At 36.1% G+C, this 18670-nt stretch overlaps 2 protein-coding genes and 1 long non-coding RNA gene across 4 annotated transcripts in view; 2 read left to right on the top strand and 1 right to left on the bottom strand.

The window, feature by feature from the left end:
- Window positions 1-17695, bottom strand: part of LOC128168661 (uncharacterized) — a 46563-nt gene extending 28868 nt beyond the window's left edge. Inside the window, exon 1 of the mRNA XM_052834815.1 lies at window positions 17395-17695. Within this exon, the coding sequence (XP_052690775.1) occupies window positions 17395-17494 (100 nt within the window). The 5' untranslated portion in view covers window positions 17495-17695. The remainder of the gene's footprint in view (window positions 1-17394) is intronic.
- The window catches only part of LOC128168630 (cysteine--tRNA ligase, cytoplasmic-like), a 74111-nt gene that overhangs the window by 38506 nt on the left and 16935 nt on the right, over window positions 1-18670 (top strand). The window lies entirely within an intron of this gene.
- LOC128168683 (uncharacterized) overlaps window positions 1-18670 on the top strand; it is a 51791-nt gene that overhangs the window by 27729 nt on the left and 5392 nt on the right. Inside the window, exons 3-5 of the long non-coding RNA XR_008241432.1 lie at window positions 8525-8662; window positions 17745-17878; window positions 18461-18563. This is a non-coding gene — a long non-coding RNA (uncharacterized LOC128168683). The remainder of the gene's footprint in view (window positions 1-8524; window positions 8663-17744; window positions 17879-18460; window positions 18564-18670) is intronic.

Genomic DNA, 18670 nt, shown 5'->3' with positions numbered 1-18670 from the left:
CAGAAGTAATTCTGATGATTTCAATTTATAGTTTTAATGAATCCCTGTATTCTTTTCAAGAATTTAATTGATTTAAGTGGTCTATTTTTATTTTAGTGAAAGGTCTTTATTTCATGCAATTAGAATATTTATACTATTAGTACATCTATGATGCAATTTATTTTTTTCTCCTAATGACATTTGAGAATGATTATAGTAAATCGGCGTTGTTCCGTTGTCAGTAAAAACCTCATTGCTGTTTGTAATTCTACTACAAACTGAAAAATTATATACCATAGAATCAAATTGAACTGCAAAATAACTTTGATCACGAAAAAGATATTTCCAAATTGGCGTAATTTGTCTAGATTCATTCGAACAGATTGAAAAATATCAGATTTTAAAAAGAGTGGATTAGATAAAAAAAAAGAAGAAGCTAGAACATTGAATATTGACTTACGTAATAATTGTGCCGATTCCTCAAGTTTGATCTTATTCAGTTACGCCATAAAACAATTTACCGATTCCAAATCTAATTTTCAATACTGTGCGTGTAATTGAATGCTTCATTGCCATGTTTTATGGAATAACACGGAGAAAAAGGGGGTGGGTAGTTTGCAGTTTGCATCAGATTTCATTCTCAGAACTGTGATTCTGTGTTTGATGCATCACAAATGTCCTTTCCTATCAGAGTTGGAAGAACTTTTATGTTGACAATGAACTTATGTAGTTATGTAATATGAAGTTTGCGACATCTGGGAAATCTTAGAATAAATCACCAAGAACAATGTTAGGAATGGCCTGTTTTGTCAGTAAAATGTAGTTGTACCTGGAGATTGTCTCATTGGTGGGGTTTATAAATTGCCTCTGGGTATGAGGTAGAGGTGGGCAGTGCAACTCATTAATGCTCAGAATACTGTAGATTCCTAGGTGTGTTCTGTATTTGTATGGGAATTTGCACTCTTAGATTCTTTGGCAAGTTTATTGTAGATGAATGTTTGATGATTGACAGTGATTTACAGAGAATTGAAAATCTAGCAATGAACAGAACTATTTTATGAGTCATTCATAGTACAAAGTATTTAGTTTAATAATTTTTAATGCTTTACATGATCATTATCAGATTTTGTTGATGGCTACTGGTAATGAATGTCTCAAGAGAAAAATGACTAATACAACTATTATATTCCAAAAAACCAAAATGATTAGCAAAATATGAATAATGGTAAAGAATGAGGGTGTTTCTCCAGACATTATACAAACAATAAGTACAATTGCCTGGGCTTTGGGGGACTTGTGGAAGGTTTAAGACAAATTGATATTTTTCATTACAACAATAATGATGTTTGACATTGCTGCCTTTTCCTGCAGTGTACAATGTTTGTTCTTATCGGTCCTAAGCTTCTGTGGTAAGCTCCTACAATTTAAAGTTTTTCCTTACAGATAGTTGCCTCAAATTGGATTAAGTAATGGAATTGTAGTTTTATACTTTTCTCTGCTATGGCTCAAATCAGCATTTTGGTAATTGGTGATGGCATTTGGATGAGTAAGTGCACTATCGCAGTGGACTTAAACTGAGGATTTCAGCATCAATTTAATTTGTATACACTTAGTTTTGATCTACGACATCTTTGCTTTGCCATGAAAACCAATTTTAAATAATCTTGAACATAAGCTTCATTTGTCTGTTGAAAATATGAGAGATATATCGGAATACACTAAGACATTTGACTACCACGTCATGTCTGTCATAAATACTCATCCACATCAGCATTTCCAATCTCTTCCTGTATGATGTAATTATCAAATTATCTTTTCATGTAAATAGGATTCCGGTACATGATTTAGTCATAAAGAAAAATGACATATGAAACACAAAGTATTTCCCAGAAGTTGGCTGATCAGATGAATTTTGTGATTAAAATAGGGGATAACCTTGTTTGTCCTTGTTATAAAAGTTACTGTTGCACTATTACTGCATAGGCATGCACTAAAAATAAAAACAAAGTGACAGCTCAGATTCATTGCAACACCTATTACAATGGCTTTAGTTTCATGCATCCTTTAATCACTGGGCGAAGTGAATTTGCATATTTCAGCATTTAAGTTAACATTTGTTTAATTAAAAATTAATTTGAATTCCAAGTCTGCGGTTAAGTACTATTTGACACCCATTGAATTGAAGTCGAGACCTTAGTCATTTACAAAGGTTTTATGTAATGTAATGTCAAAACCTGAACAATTACCATTAAAATGTTGTTTGTGCCCGCAATGTAAATGCTTGGCCAGGCCTGATACGTAAGCCTGATATTGTTTTTATCATATTAATCTGACGAGAATTTCATTACTAATTCTTTTGATTTGTCAATTGAGGTGTCCGCTTTTTACATTGAGTATTGATCCTTTTCTATATTTCTGTCAATTAGATTAATCCTGCCCATTTTTTATCGCTGCATGTTAAATTTACTATTGCCGTTAGCTGATTAGGGCCAGAGCTGTGAGGAAGAATGGGACTAAATTAAGCATAGCATGACTATTTTATTGAAAACATGATCAACTTATTTGGCTTTTTTTATGTGTCGTTGGAGGACAGGTATCCAGGCTAGAAAATTGAAATAATTTCTGTCCAAACGGTTCAATCACCCATCGCTGGAGTGAGAATTATGACACAATAAAACATGACTGCGCTGTGTATTCTGTAAGACGCAAGAGTCTGATCCAGACTCTTCACATGCAAATTTCCCATTTGTAAGCCTGATTTAATGAACTTGTGATGTCTTGAACTGAATTGCATTTATCCATATTTTGATGCTACTTAATTGTCTGCAAACTTAGCAAAACATTGACTCGTAGTTTTTGTACATTTGAGATATCTAATCAAGATTTCGGCAGATGTATGCAGATTGCAGTGTTAACATGAAGTAGCTTAAGTTTCTACATGGGGGGTTCTTGCAATCCAAGAAAACTACTTGAATTAGCAAACAATTGTGATTTTAGAAATAGAATTATGATAATGGCTATTGTTGCTGACCCATGTACCCTTATAATCTGAATCTTGTTGTTCCATCAGGTGCCCCTGACACCCTATATTTGCCTGTGCATTATGTGATTTCCATTATCCTGTAACTTCATGACAAAGTGTGACATCCATCACAAAATTGATCTGGTACCCACATCTCCATTTGGTAACCATGATATTGCTTAAGCCATCATCACAAACTCATCAGCCAGAGATTCCCTCAAAGAAAGGGGCCACAGAGAAGTTGATCTGACATGATAACCCTCCTGCCTGTTCAAGAATCCTGTGCCCTGAAAGTGATAGGGCCTTGTGGTCTTTTTGTTATTGATATTAAAATCTCGGATTTCCCCGCCAGTAGAGCGGACTGTCTGGGTGAGGTGACTCCGGGATTCGAGGTCCTCCGGCAGCCTGCACTGACTTAGAAGATTCCATTAGGACGACTCCAATTTTTAGCAAATTTTGATTATATCTTGACAGTTAATTTCTCATAATTGTGATTAAAATTATGAGAGGACCTATGAAAGAGGGGTAACATATGAAACTGGTTTTCTCATAAATCCTGGACCACCACTCCAGGGCCTGACAATTCTGCACAATTTTTACCACTGATGGAAAAAATGAAACTGGTTTTTCTAATAAATTCTACTTTAACCACCATTCCAATGGCGGCGTAGCTTTTCTATTTTTTAATCTGCAGAAAAATCTTTATAACAGAGAGGAAGGGAAAAGTAATACATTATTTTATTTTGTCAAGGCATTGTAGAAAGCTGTTTAGTTTCCGAAAATAGCAATATCATCAAGAGTTATGGCATGATTCTTTTTCTATAGGGATATTTTTCTGTATAAGGAAGGGATAAAATACACAGTAGATCTCAAATCCAGACGTGGAATTCATTAGAAAGCTGCTCTTTTCACAATTATGGATTCCTAGATCAATCCAAATTGAATGCGCATTCACGGGCCTGTATTATTACAAGTAGACATGGTCCCTGGACGTGTTGCAGAATCCAGATTGTTATTGGACATTCTGTCACATCCCATCTAAGTCTGTATTCACCCAGGGGGGAGGGTTTTGTATACAGGCTGGGGTTAGGATCCTAGCTTTGTATTGGGGATATCCTGTTCTTGTGATATATACATTGTTCCTACCAGAGGCTCGAGTGAAATGAGAAACAGAACAGTAATGTTTGCATTTTTCTTGAATCAGCAAAACAGGGATTTTGGATTGGGGCTTTCATTAGCAGACTTCTTACATAAACATACAAAGACGGACATACATTGTCCCGAAGTGTATGCAAAGTTTGTTTCCGTCTCGATTGGTCTCGGAAAAAACTTTAATAAGCTGTTATAAGATGTATGAAATCAATTTCTGCTGAGTTCTTTGAAAGCAAGATCTCCCTTGCTTACCAGTGTGTGAGACTCTGTTTACCATCTCCGCAAAAAACTGAATGGGTGAAAAGTCTCTTGTTCAACCCTTTGAATTGTTTCCGTTGGGAAACCTAACGTGTGAAGATGATTTCTCAGTTTCTAATTTGGTCCCCTTTCAGTTGGTCACGTTTCTGACAGTAGTGCTGAATTTTGCCTTTTGTCTGGGGCATTCTGAGCTATTCATGGAATTGGACTTGCATCATGCACTGATGTGATTGTCGTTTGGGAACCTTTAACTTGTGTCAACAAAATGAGATATTCAAATTTACATTATTTTCTCAGTAGGACATTTTTGAATTTATTGGGGTGACAAGTTGAATAGGAAATGCAGTTTGGTTAAGAAGAAAGCAAATATTGGTCCAGTTGATTTTTCACTCAATCAAAAACCTGCTGTTTTACAAAAAGTGAAACTCTGATTGCTTTCATGTCAACTTTTTTTGAATGCTGTAAAATATGACTTTGGCGAAACAGATGGCTGGTATTTAGATTGAGTTTCAGTCTTAGATTGCCTGTATATCAACTGAAGTTGTACGACTGAGTTGAAATTTGATTTGCACTTAATCCTTTATTTACAAACAGAGACAATATTGGAGGGGACCACTGCTGTGTCCTCAAACAACCTGATGCAAGATATAGGTCGCCCCTGCTGGGCTTTTCATCAGCGTCTAATGAGACACCCAGCCCTTGCTCCCTGCTCTGTGGCTCCCCATAGGAACATCAAATTGAAGTCATCAGAGGCTTGCTGAGAGCCGCCTGTTTACGAAGATCTGACATTCTCACACAGCCTCAGGTGACCTCTTCTTGGAATCCTAAATCACTCCAAACATTTCCTGCTGTCCCAGAAGAACAACATCGGAGTTCCTTTGTTGTTGTATAAACAGAACTCCAAGGTTGCTTTTTTATAATGAAACTCAAGTTTCTTGTATATTTTAGTAAGGATTTATTGGCTACACATTAGGAGTGTTGACACAGGGTAACAAACAGATGCCAACAGAGAAAGTACAGAAGTGTGTTTGAGATGTTTTCCTGGATGATCTTTTGGGGGGCTGTTTGATACTCTTTTTGTCTGGAATGTTTTCCAAGTTGATCTTTGTGGTGAGTCTACAGAATTAAAGTGCAAGACCAGAGTTGGAGTTGAATTACCTAACTTATCGTAGAAAAGTTTTTCTCTAACTGCTGTTTTGTTTCTTGTAGCTAGATAATTTTTGAGATGGCATCCTCCAATAAACAGTCCCTGACACAAAAATTACACACCTCCCCACAATACATCATAGGCTGGCCTATCTCCTTATGTCATTATGTCTGAAGGATTCAATGGGATTCCACCCTAATTGTGTGCATGCAGATATTTGTTCTAGAACTTGATCTTTTTTATGTAAGAAATACATTTTTCCGTTGAATTAAACTAATTCTGTTATTATCACTCACTCGATAAGCTATCTAATGCTTTAAGCTGTTTTTTGGCAACATGGGGGGTAATTTACAGTCTTGAAATTTTCAAGTTAATGATAAAAACTACATATCTGAGACAAAAGATTTGTTTGACATTTTGAAAGATTAATGATTATTTATAATAGTAATGGGAGTAATTATTTGATTACCTAAATACCAGGTTATTGTGCAGCTGTTGTGTTATAACACTTGTTAGCCATGTAGATGGTTGCATGTTTGAATCTCTCTTGGTCACATAGAAAGGTGAAAGTGTATTATGTAGTTGAAATTCCTGTCTGTTTGTAAGATAAGTGGAAATTCTGAAATTCAACATTGGTGACTATGGTATTTCTACATTTGGCTGTTCCTGGTTTTATTGGTAATATTTTCACTGCAGTATGTTCCATGATGGGAACAAATAGCAATCCTTAGGGGACAATTGTTTTCTTCTTTAGCCCTGCAACTTCCCAGATCTGAGAAGTTGATGTTCACTAGAAAGATATTTTTTTTTCTCTTTGACTATGAAAAATGTATCATGAAGAATCGGCCTGTCTCTGTGGCTGTAAATGACAGTGTTCCGGAGAAGAATGTTGGGAAAAGTCTATGATTACTGGAAGAAGCCATTGATCAGGTCCTGTCACTGCTGCACAAGATCCCAGAGGGATGATACACTGAAGCCTTGTTTATTTCAGTGTTGTGCAACAATTGACATCCTTGTCTTTGGTGTACGCCATCTATTTCAGTCTTGTGCATTATAATTACCTTTCTGATCTACATGTATTGCACACTGCCTTGTCAGACTTACAGAGACTCAGATTATCAGGTGTCTAGAGTGTTCTCCAACAGGGCTTTTAGAGTCCAGATATCAGACACTGGGCTGCTAAATCAATTGATTATTTGTGAAGAAACTAATCCTCTGCAATTCTGTATGCAAGATTGTTACAAGATTGAGGACCAGATGCCTGGTGTGTAAGAAAAAATGGCATATTCTGTTGTTATCAGTAGTAGAAAGGGGCCACTTTCAAAGTAAATTTCTTAAAGGAAAATGAAACCTGGCATAACTGAACTGTCTGTCTCAGACTGGATGCTGTATTTATTCTCTCAAAAAGTGCAATTGAACTTGATGTATCAAGAGTTAAAACACTGAATGATTTGTCCTTCTCAAAAGGGGATAATCTCCAACTTACAAATATACATAGAATATGTTTGGGAATTTTTCCTCTTTTGCACAGATCTCACTTGAGGAATTTTATTGGTTGCTTAGGTTTAGTGGATGCATTAGTCAGGGTAAGCTCAGCATTGAACCACATTTTCCAGGGCATGAGAACAAAACTGGAAGTATTCAATCAGTATTAGATGTACATAATGGTAATTTGTTTAGTGAAGTCAATACAAACAAAATGATGAGCCAGTGAAAGTGAAATGCTCTTGGTGCTTGAATGGCCAACTCAATCTCTTCCCATTTAAAAATCCATTTATTGAGCCCAAGAGGACTGCTAAATGTACAAACGTGTAAGAAATGAATTGTTCTGGGATGTCGTTATATGCTATAAGGGGTTTAATGCGATGTTTTAGTCGTTGCTGGTTTACGCACAATTTACATACTTTTAAATCATTAAAACCAGCGTATCTTAAGACTCTGTCTTTAGAACAACTACACTGTAAAATGTAAATGGCAGGGATCGGAATTGTTTTAAATATTTGAATATTGGTTATATATTGTTGCAAATTGGAAAAGAAAAACACTTGAACCAATCCTATGCATTGATTATTTCTAATAGGATTCTCAGAAGCTAAATGAACATTACAGCTTTTGCAGGAATATATGTTCCAAGAACTTTGGTCTTTATAAATATACAAAAATAAAGACCAGCCATAGAGAGGTCAGATCAAAAATGGCCACCCCCTCCTTCAAACTTTTTGAGGTAGCCAATAAAGTAAACTGCATCCAGATGGGATATTAAAACATTGTCATTAATCTTCACCCAGAAGAACCCCACTGACAGATTCACCCACCCAACGTCTTTGATAATGAGATGAAGGATCAGCCGTAAAACCCTCTCAATCACACACACAGGTTGAGGACTTTTTTGGGGATGACGAGGAGCAGAGGTTATGTAACACCTGTCACCTCAGTGGTTTATCATTGCTACCTTTCATTCTTACATAATTTACAAGTTCACGGCTAGTGAAGTTTTTTTTTACTTCCTGTGTATAGAAATTCTACATCAAAGCCCACTCAAACATTTTTTTTTAAGTTTAAAATAAAATCTAACATTGTATCAACCTCAGGTCTTTAATATTTCTTAGAATGAAAAAATAAATAAATCTACAATGTAGTTCTTGGATATCTGTGTATGATGGATCAGTATGTGGCTGTATTGAATGATAAGTCATCCTTATTTCTCTATCAAAACTAGTTCCAGTCCTTAGGATGTAGGGTAATACCAATGTCACGGGATTGTAAAGAATTTGAATTAAGACTTGTAATATTAAAGTGGAAAGGAAGGGTTGTAAACCAAGTCATACTCTTCTTCTCATACCCTTACATTCCTTTTCATGCTGCAAAAAAATATGGTTTAATAATAATTACCTTGTTAGAAAACTCCAATGAAATTCAGGATTAATCTGTATTTTGACTAATGGAATCGGCTTTTTATTTTTCAGCTGCAAAACATTATCAAGATAACTTTAAGTAAAAACACAGAGGGATATTGGAGAGGAGAATTTGTCCAGATCTTGACCGGGGTTGACTTCTGAACGAGGAATGGTTGCTGTGTTTGAAATGCTCTCCAGCTTAATCAGGTAAAGAGAAAAACAAACTACTTGTCTTGTTAACTTGAAGACCTCAGCTAGTGATCAGAGCAGGAAAGTGAAAATTGATCAGGCTCCTCAGTAAACAATTGTTGGAGGATCTGTTTGACTAGTGTCTAAAGCTCACTGAAAGACAAGGGCTGATAGCTATAGCATACATTAGCAGTTAGCTATAGCAATGGAACAGCTACATAAACATATAACAAGAGCAATCTTTAGCAGATTTGTGACAATGCTATTATTGTTGAAAAGACAATCAGCTACAACTGTTATTAGGGACTGGAATCCTTTGAATTTTTTTAGCTGTGGGATCTTTTTTGTGGGGGGCTCAACCTTGTAGATACCCCTCACCTACAGATCCCAAACAAATTATAAAACAGACTTCATTCAATAAACCTAGAGGCATACATTCTTAAAAAAGAACTCCACAAAATAACCTCCAAGTAAACCAATGAGAAATTGACAATACCCCATAAATCTAAATGATTCCACAGTATTGGACCTGACTGTATATATCTTCTGCAAATTGAAATATGGTTTCTAAAGATTTCCAATAATATTCAATATTGGATTTTCAGGGTAATTGATGCAAATTTTTCCTTTTTGAGAGATAATCCATTAAAAGACCTACGCATATACACTTTGGTTTAATATGTCAAAGATGGTAGGTGGTATAACAAGGTTCCTAAAAGGCTGCTGAAGGAATCGACAAAATCTGATAACATGTGGTGTAAAATAGCAAGTTATTTACAAGACTCCATAATAAAATCTCTAGCTTGTTGAAAAATCAGTGAAGGATTAAAATAATAAAACACAATGCATCATGCAGAAATCCATTTTGTAATATATCTGTATGATAACACTGCACATATCATCAGGCCTAAGCTGCAGCATATGATAGCACTAAAAGGTCTGCATGCTTGATAGCATAGTGAAGGAAGGATGCACATCTGATGAGGGCAGATATTTAACATTGTGTTGTTCAGAATGAATGACAATCATGCTTTGATACACACACATTAGTTGCTGGTTTCGATTTTAGCTTCAGTGCTGCAATGCATTACTTGTGCAGATCAGCCAAGAAGATAAGGGGCATCCCAGCGTAAATCAGTCCAGATTGTAATTCTTTTGTCATCGTACAACAAGTCGAATGCTCATGCATCTGCACAAGTTAAACAGTGCATTTTTTCTTCAAAAACTCCTAGCTGATAGCAACATCAAGAAGTTGTAGCTGCTGGGCTCTTAATTTCTCAGAAATTGAACAATAGCCATGCCTCTCATTCCAGTCTTTAACTCTGGGCGTAGTTTGACATAGTTGTTGTCATAACCATTCTTTTCATTAACAGAATTAGATTTTTTGAGTTTTTACGGGCTTGTGATGTTCCTGTGCCTTTCCTGTGCTGCAGGTTCCCCCCATTGAACCTGACCAATCTGAACTCTTCCATATTTGATATCTATATTGTCATCTGGTTGTTGCTGTTGGAAGCTTTCGATTAAATGCTTGATAAATCCCCTGGATGACGAAGCCCTCTCTGGGGCCCTGGGGGCTGGTTCATTTTTACCTGTCCATAATACCTGTTTATTTTAATGTTACCATTAGTCATACGTGATTGCCACTACATCACACAGTCCCCAGTGTCACGGGGACCAGTTTTTGCCGACAGACTCCCAATGAATCAGTTTGGAAACACTTCTGCACCAGCTGCAGTGACGAGAATGGTTTGGAAAAATTTCTAATTAAGCCCCATGGAGATGCGACAGGAATTATGTAGCTTTGATCAAATAATTACACAAAAGAGACATATTGATCTCTTCAAAAAACTCTATGGCCTCCAGGCATGATCAGGTGTAGCGCATCATACAAAAGGCGGAGCATTCATTACTGTTGATTGTAGGGTAGCGAGAGTAGAGGGTTCCCAAGGACTGCAATTATCCAGAAAGGTCCTAAATATTCAGAAAATAGTCTCCACAGAGACCATACCCATTAACATGAATTATCTCCCCTTATTATTTTTCGTTTGACTCCCAATTCAATCAGCAGTCACCCTTTCAACTTTTTATAACATTCAATAACTTTAACTGAAAACTTTAGGGCACAAAGATAGAAAATTGAAACATTTAAGAGAAGAATTCCATTGCAAGAAAACAAAAGGAGAACCTGTGGCCATTCGAAATTACATTGGATGATCCAGATGATGTCCAAGAAAAATACCTTTCTTGCAATGGTGATGTGACCAATGTTTGAACCTTGGAGATTTGATTCGAGGCAAGATAATTCAGATCAAAGAAGAGAGAGAGACGTAAGCTGGATATAAACTCACCATCCCCATCAAATATAGATAGTGAAGATATCGAATAAAGGCCTCAGTTTTATGTCCGTCTGTCAAGAAGTCTTACAGTAATTTGTGTTTTATGACTCTGTAGCTTGCCTTTTGGTTACCTCTGAGACTGAGTTTTAATGTCCTGTCTTCATTTAACATGCAGGGCATATTGGCCAAACTTTTCCTCATTCAGTAATGAAGGATGCTGTGGGGAGGGGTGTCTGTGTGCTTACACCTCTTTTGATGTTTATGCCTTCAACCTGGACAGTTTTTGGTCACTCCCGAGTGTTAGAGATAACGCCTCCATAATGCTGCAATTTCCTGGAAATGATGCACAGCTTCTGTACTGCATTACATCCATACAGGCAAAGAAATTTATTTTCTTACCAATTTGCTGGATAATCACTCATTGTGCATTTTTTTCCTATCACTGTGGAGAGGCTTCCATAATAAAAGTGCATTTAGCACCAATGTCTGGTGCATGTCTGCAGGGCTTCGGTGGACAATGGCTGGGGATAGGGACAGGATTTCCTTGATGCCTATAAATATTTAATTTTTTGTTTTTGGAGGGATCTCCTGAGAGCGAGCCCTGATTGGCTGAAGTGGTCAGTTCTGTGCATCACAGAGATCAATAGGACTTAGATGGGGGTCTCTGCTGACATATTCTATTGCTCATTGTACGTCATATCATACTGTGTTATCAAGCCATTATTGTCTTCAAATGTACCTCACTACGTATAATTAGAAAATCGTAATTACCCATGATGCAGTACTAAAGTTCGTCAAGAGGCCATTGTAGGCCAACAAACAATAATGAGATTTGCTTACCTCTCTGGTAAAAGGAAAATAATTTTGTTCTTTCTCATATTCCTCCATAACATTTTGAGATAATGAGATTCCCTACCTATTCTTAATGAAAAGATTCTATTACCATTCTCACATTTCTTATCATACTAAAAGTAATCATTGTGGCCGCTATAACAGGGAAGTTCATTAGAAGAAAAAAGCTAGCACTATTCACTGTTATATATTTCTCTTATACCGGTAGCTATACTCATCATGTTATCATGACTGTCATTGCTGAATGTTATTTTTTTTTTTTTCATTTTAAGAAAGTTGTTACATTCAACCTTTTGTTTCTATTTTAATAACAGTGGGCGGGGGACAGTCTTTCTCGGCTCTGGGTGACAGCCCTGTGTCATGGACAGTCTCTCTTAGCCCAGGATGACAGTCCGTGTCATGTCCAGCTGGCAGTCTAAGCCTGATTTCCATATTGACTCTCCATCTGTTCACCGATCTGGCAGTGCTTCCTGCTTTCTGCTGCATTGTTGATAATTTCTGTGGCTGGGTGAGGGTCTCCTCTCTCTCTGACCTGAGGTGACCCCTCTGTCACAGTCTCCAGAGGCAGCCTCACTGACCCAATTTCTTGAGAACATCTCTGGAGAGTGAGGCTCTAATGGAGGTAGACTGTCCATCACTGGAAAGTCATGTACTATAGGGTCCCTGTCTGAGGAGGTTATAATGGACAGACAAGATGGGAAATTCTACAGATGTGGTGCATCTCTGTGTGTTTCATCCATTTCATTAAACGGGCCCCTTTCACAAATTACAGGTTATAGTTGGTTCCCTCCAACTTTGTTCGACTGATTTTGATAGGTATACATGTAATTAAGAAATATGGTGTGAGTTGTCACACAATTCACCTAACAACATACATCTACTTACATTCAGTAACAATTCACAAGAAAATATGAACAGCAATTAAAAGGCTAAATAAATACAGAGTATTTGATCATCACTTACAGAGTCAATATGGTTAAAAATGTGTGAAACCAAGCTCTTAAGAAGTTAATGAGGTGGGAGAGAGGTCCTTAGACTCTAAGAAGGGGGCAATTTCTTATCCTTTCATTGTCTCCAAAAATACAATAGGATGTCGAAATCCGACATTACAAGCGATTTAATTGTGAATCTCTTTTCTATATTTATTTTTGACTTACCTGTCAAAAGTTCAACAAAAGATTGTTATTTTTCCTCTCATGTATCACAATTAGATCGAGTTACATGAATGTTTATTTTGTTGACATCTGCATAGAAGGTATTTTGAAAGCAGATAATACTAACACAAAGGTATTGACTAGGATTAAAGCTTTTATATAACCTGATCAGCTACTGTCAGCAGGGGTAAAATGGGCCAAAAAATGGTTGCTGCAATATGAGTTTGATTTATCGGAATTAGGAGACAAGCATAGATACATAGGAAGTGCCTCAGTAATTGGCACTTTTCTTTCAAGCCACCAAATAGAAAGGGGATTATCAAAGAGAAAAAAAGAAGTGCTGTGTGTTTCCTGCTTGCCTCACATCACAGACACATTGATCTGCTATTGTTTTCCCTGCTATCTGCCCAATCAGCCAGGGAGGAATATTTTCTTGATGTGCTCTCTTGTGAAAAACTGAAATTGAGACCCAAAAATAAATGCTTCTGTGTAAAAATAATGCTCCATTTGTTTTCACAGTTCAGCCTGGTAAGCTTACAAAGTCATGAAATAAATTGTGATCTTCTATTGCCTGTTGTCACTTAACCTAGAATTCTGTTCGAGATGACTGGACTTTTGTTCTATATCACTTAAATTTCTGTGAGAAGGAAATATCAATATTTCTGAAGTGGGGGACACATACATTAGCCCCATAGTTTGAATCATCTCCTCAGAAGCACCTTGAGATCTCCAGATAATGAAATATTCCGCAGGATACGGTGCATATACCAGTACTTCAAAGTTAATTATTTTGCAAACCTACTTGATTCTAAAATAAGAATTGCTTCATAATTTCAGGGAGTTTTACTGATTATCTGCGAGGTCTTTCTGACATTTACAGAGCTCATTTAGATGATAACTTGCTATTTCCATGAAATACATTCCAAATGTACAATGTAGCAGCATAATAGTGCTGTCAAACCAGCAGAAGACATTTTGATAGGACTTAATCATCGTATGATAGGTTGCTACTAGTAGGAAAACATGAGGAATGAATGTCGCACTCGCATAATTACCCTGCCAAAAGTAACAGAGTATATTATCATAGGACTTCATTGTCTTCCAACATGATACAAGTACAAAAACATAGCAGAGATAATTCTGACAATGATACTCCCCATGATCTGCATCTATCTCTCGGAAGTAACAGTAGAAACATCTGGACAATGAGTAGAGATCCTTTCTCTCTGTCTCAAATCCCTGTCTCAACAATATCCCTGATAAATGTAGTGATGGAGAAGGGATATTTGAAGCCTCTTTGCACAGATTGTATTGTAATTGAGAAAGTTTATTGTAACTGCTCACTGACCAGTTATTAATTATTGTATTAAAGCCGCTTGTCTGTGGGAAGTCCTGAGGGCATATTAATTGTATGGAGGGTAGAGCTGATTCACAGTGCTTTATGAGATGTGAGCGTGCTCATAACTAGGGATTTTGTGATTTACGATTGTGCCGATGTCATGGCTTGATCCTGATAATATCTACCTGTGCAGCCATAACAAAAGGCAAGTTGTCATCTTACTAGAGGAGACAAATTACATAATGACACAGTCCTGCTGATTGATTGTCACAGAGAAGGCACATTTCAAAAGACCACAATGTAATGATGTTCTGGTCCTATATCATATGTATTAAATGCTCCGAGTACAGGTCTATCAGGTGTCATAAGACCTGAAATACACAAGTTCCCGGCGCCTCTGATCGTCCCATTCACAAAGAAGCGGGATGTTTAGTTCATTGATACTATGTTGATACTGTTTAATTGCTCTAAGGAAAAATCAGACTTTGATTCAAACAGCTTATATATATAAAAGTATAAACTTTTATAATCTCATTTAGAATTATCTAAATATCCAATATGTATAAAGAGTTGATCACTTTGATATAAGCCTTCGGGAAGAAAACTTGTTCTCATATTTTTACCGGGGAATCGATCATTAAAATTTATTTCAAATTGTCTAAAAAAATTGAATTCAACACATTAACAAATGGAAATGTATCGATTCATTTGTAAAAATGCATCTGCCTGTGCAAAAAGGGAGGAATCCTAATTGTTGTAAGATAAAAACCCTAATGTGAATCCAGGTGATCAGAAAATAAGGTGGAAAGTTTGATTAGAAAAAAAACCCGCTTCCATTAAGTGATGCCTGCAGGGAGGTCAAAATTTGTCAAGGAACAAAGAGAAAATTAGTCTAGGTCCAATTTTTTGGAGCAATCAGATTTTGTTTATCCTCTGACAATTATCCCACCTAGCACCTTCTTGGTTCATTGTCGAAGACTGTTAACAGAAAATTTTGTAATCGATTTTCAAAGCTCTACATTCGATATCTCACAAAAGAGAAGGCCTTTTAATTTCATTTTCTAATGGGCTTTATGTCTTGGGGACATTGAGAGTTTGGAATTAAAACAAGCTATGTTAATTGGATTGTGATATTTGTTTGGATTAAGGTATTTTTTTATTTCAAAAGATGATGTCTGTAATGAATTGCCTGGGCAACATTGAAAGCAGTCCCAATCTTAGGGTACATCAATGATTCAATGAATGATTTTCACTAATTTTCATTCCATTGGTATTTATATATTTATCTAAGGTAACTTACTTATTATCATCACTGATAAATGATAAACACAGGTGTCTTGTGCTCACACAATTTTCTCACCTGCATTGTCTTCAATGTACATATTTATCTTAAGAATTTTAAAGTCCTTCGTATTAAAATCTGCTGAAATGTGGAGGTCAATTTCTACAATTTCAAAAGGAAAATCGCTGAAGTTAAATGTAAAGATTGTTGATTATTGAAGGGTGACTTACAGGAGTCATTCTTTGTGTTTATTTTTGGCCAGGTGATTCTGCCTTTGATCTGGAAGCTCTTTTTAATTGGATTGGTTTTGTGTATTGATTGCCTGTGTCTGCTGTCTCTGAATGACAGAGAACTTACTAAATTATTAATGATTTATCCACTCGGATATTATCCCTCAAATCCAGCCCTGTCTCCTGCATTACTTGAGATTTTTATCCGAGTCTTGTCCTTAGACAGAGGTCATGACCTAAGAAAACTCATTACTCTGGCGATAAGTTCAGGTAAATTATTGTTCATTTACCTGGGATGTTATCATTTGGATTAATGAGTCGTTATTCCTCAGAAGAGATTAATTCTCGTTTAAGTAAATGTACACTCCAATCCCTGTTTAATGAAAAAGGTTTTCAAAAACTTGATAATATTTAGTGCTTATTTGGTTGGCGTATTTGTCAAATGGGGGTTTTGGTGTTGGTATCCCAGAGACTTTTAAGAGATAACATTTTTAGTAGTAGTCTCGGAGGACCATTTTGATGGCTGTTGGGTAATTCCTCACTGATTAGAAACCTAGTGTTCCTTTTATATCGCTGGCAAAAAAACATGCTCAAAATGTATGACTAAGAAATTCGAAAGTGGCCTGAGCCATTGTGAGTTCTGATCTATGTTTATGTTTTCTATTAGCAATAAAAACGGCAAACGGCATCCATTATGTAGAACAGAATAGGAAGGCTTTAGCGGACTTTCTCCTGGGTCTGAGTGTAAGAGTGATTGTGACCATGGCCGTGTGATTTCCTGTCACTATCCCAGTGTGTACCAGAGATCACAATTTCCCACACTTGGTTCGCTGCGACTACTTGGACTCCAGAGGGAAATTCAGCAGCCAACATTTTAGTGGAAATCAGCAGTTATTTGAATTAATTGATCTCATCCTTAGCTGAGCAGTTTCTCTTTCTCTTATTTTTTTCTTTAAATTCGAATATCTTTTTTTGTCTTTAAAATTTAAAAGCAGAGATAATAAGGCTCTAGCAATTTTGCTTTCCTAATTGAAACACTATCAGATATGCTTTGTAATATGATCACATTAGTTAATAAGCTGTTCTAGGGGGTCCCACCTATTTCTTAAAGTGGAAGATCTTTTTACAAGAACTGTTTAAGGTTTACTAGTTGTAATATAGATGAAATTAAATCTTTCAATACTAATTCTCTTTGAGTTTTCCAAAAGTAAAATTCATGACATACCTATGATCTCGTTTAATTACAAATCTTGCTTTGAAATCCAGGTTTTGAAAAGGAGGGCTTTGGAGTTTAATTGAATGAGGAATGTAAAGGAGTTCTTGTTTTGTATGGTTCATTAAAAAGATTATCAGATTAAATCCACCCTCAGAATGCTTAGAAGTGATAATGACATTAAAGAATTAAGATAACATTGATATTGTGTCACACCTTGTCAATTAACTGTGGGGACCAAAGTAGAATTAAAATTAAAATTCACAAAATTTCCTTGGAAAAATGCTGCTTTGATGTGTTTTCTTTTTTAGTTTTAATTAGAAATATAAATAAATTGAACTTACTGTTTAATCCATCCCACATATCATCTACTCCGGCGCTGACCAGCGCGGTCCAAATAGGTAACAATAACAGAAATACTGAAGTCATAGTTAGATCCATCATCAAAAAATCAAGAGAAAAAAAACAGAGAATTCCTAATCCACAAACATTGTCATCAGAGGCCAATGTAAGACTTGTGTAATCAGATGATATATCTCGGTTCTCTCCGGCTACTCCATGTTTACTCGGACCATTGTCTCTAGCTATAAACCTTTTAGAAATTTGTGTCCATTAAATTTACTGTGAGCCATGCCATTGTAAGCACATGTGTTCAGTGTTGTGTTTATAATAGCTACTGTCATTTTTCTTCCAGGCATTTCATCAGCCAATAGAATCGCAGGAGAAAATGGGCTGGTCTTAAGCTATGCTGGAGTTGTCTGCCCTTGTGTGTGTTCAGATCGCTAAACACCTTATGTTCTGTTATGGAGACTTTGTTTATTGTGACAGGTAAGCTGTTAATTAGTTTAATTAGTTCGTGAAAGACATTTCACAATCTGACTGATAATTTGGCAGTAATCATTTATTTATTAGTTACCCGTGAGTCACTCTCAGATATATACACTCTGAGAGCATGGAACCATGCATGTATACATGTATGTATAAAAAGAAATAAATGTAGTAATTCAAGAAGAAACAAAGTAGTTTGGAACAATTTAATTTAAAAGTGATTAAACCATTATGTTTAATAAATGTACCAAGAATGCGATATGAGCCTAGCATGTCCTAATACAAGACAGTTGTACATGTAAATTATGATACAGTGCAGAGTCTAAGGAAAGCAAAGTCATTGATAATGGTTTTCTGAGTTCTTTTTTTCCACCTCTTTTTTTTAATGTTCAGCAAATATCTGTTAAGTTTTTTCAAAATAAGTAAAAAAAAATTTAAACAAATCATTTCCATCTTATTTAATTCCCAGTGTGTGAGCCGGTATCACAAAAAAGCATTCTCTGGCAAGAACAGAGGAGTTATTTCCCTTAAGCTGTGTGGTTTCTATCTTCGAGTCATTGTTGTTTCACTTTCATGTTACAGAATTTTGGATGAGGTCACATTGTGTGTTGCATCATACATGTGAAACTGACACTGGAAAAACCATTAGGATTTTTAACACAGGTGGAAGGAATGGCACACAAATGTAAGTTTCTCTCTTAATAAGTATCGGTATATGGAGAACATAGCAGTAGGTAAGAACACCATGCCTTTAGGATTTTTGGTTACTTCTTGTTCCTCTGTTTAACTTGT

The sequence above is a fragment of the Crassostrea angulata genome, chromosome 1 (assembly GCF_025612915.1).
Source record: "Crassostrea angulata isolate pt1a10 chromosome 1, ASM2561291v2, whole genome shotgun sequence".
In the NCBI taxonomy this organism is placed as follows: Eukaryota; Metazoa; Mollusca; class Bivalvia; order Ostreida; family Ostreidae; genus Magallana; species Magallana angulata.
The sequence above is the reverse complement of the archived record's forward strand: the minus strand, read 5'-3'. Positions and strand labels throughout refer to the sequence as shown.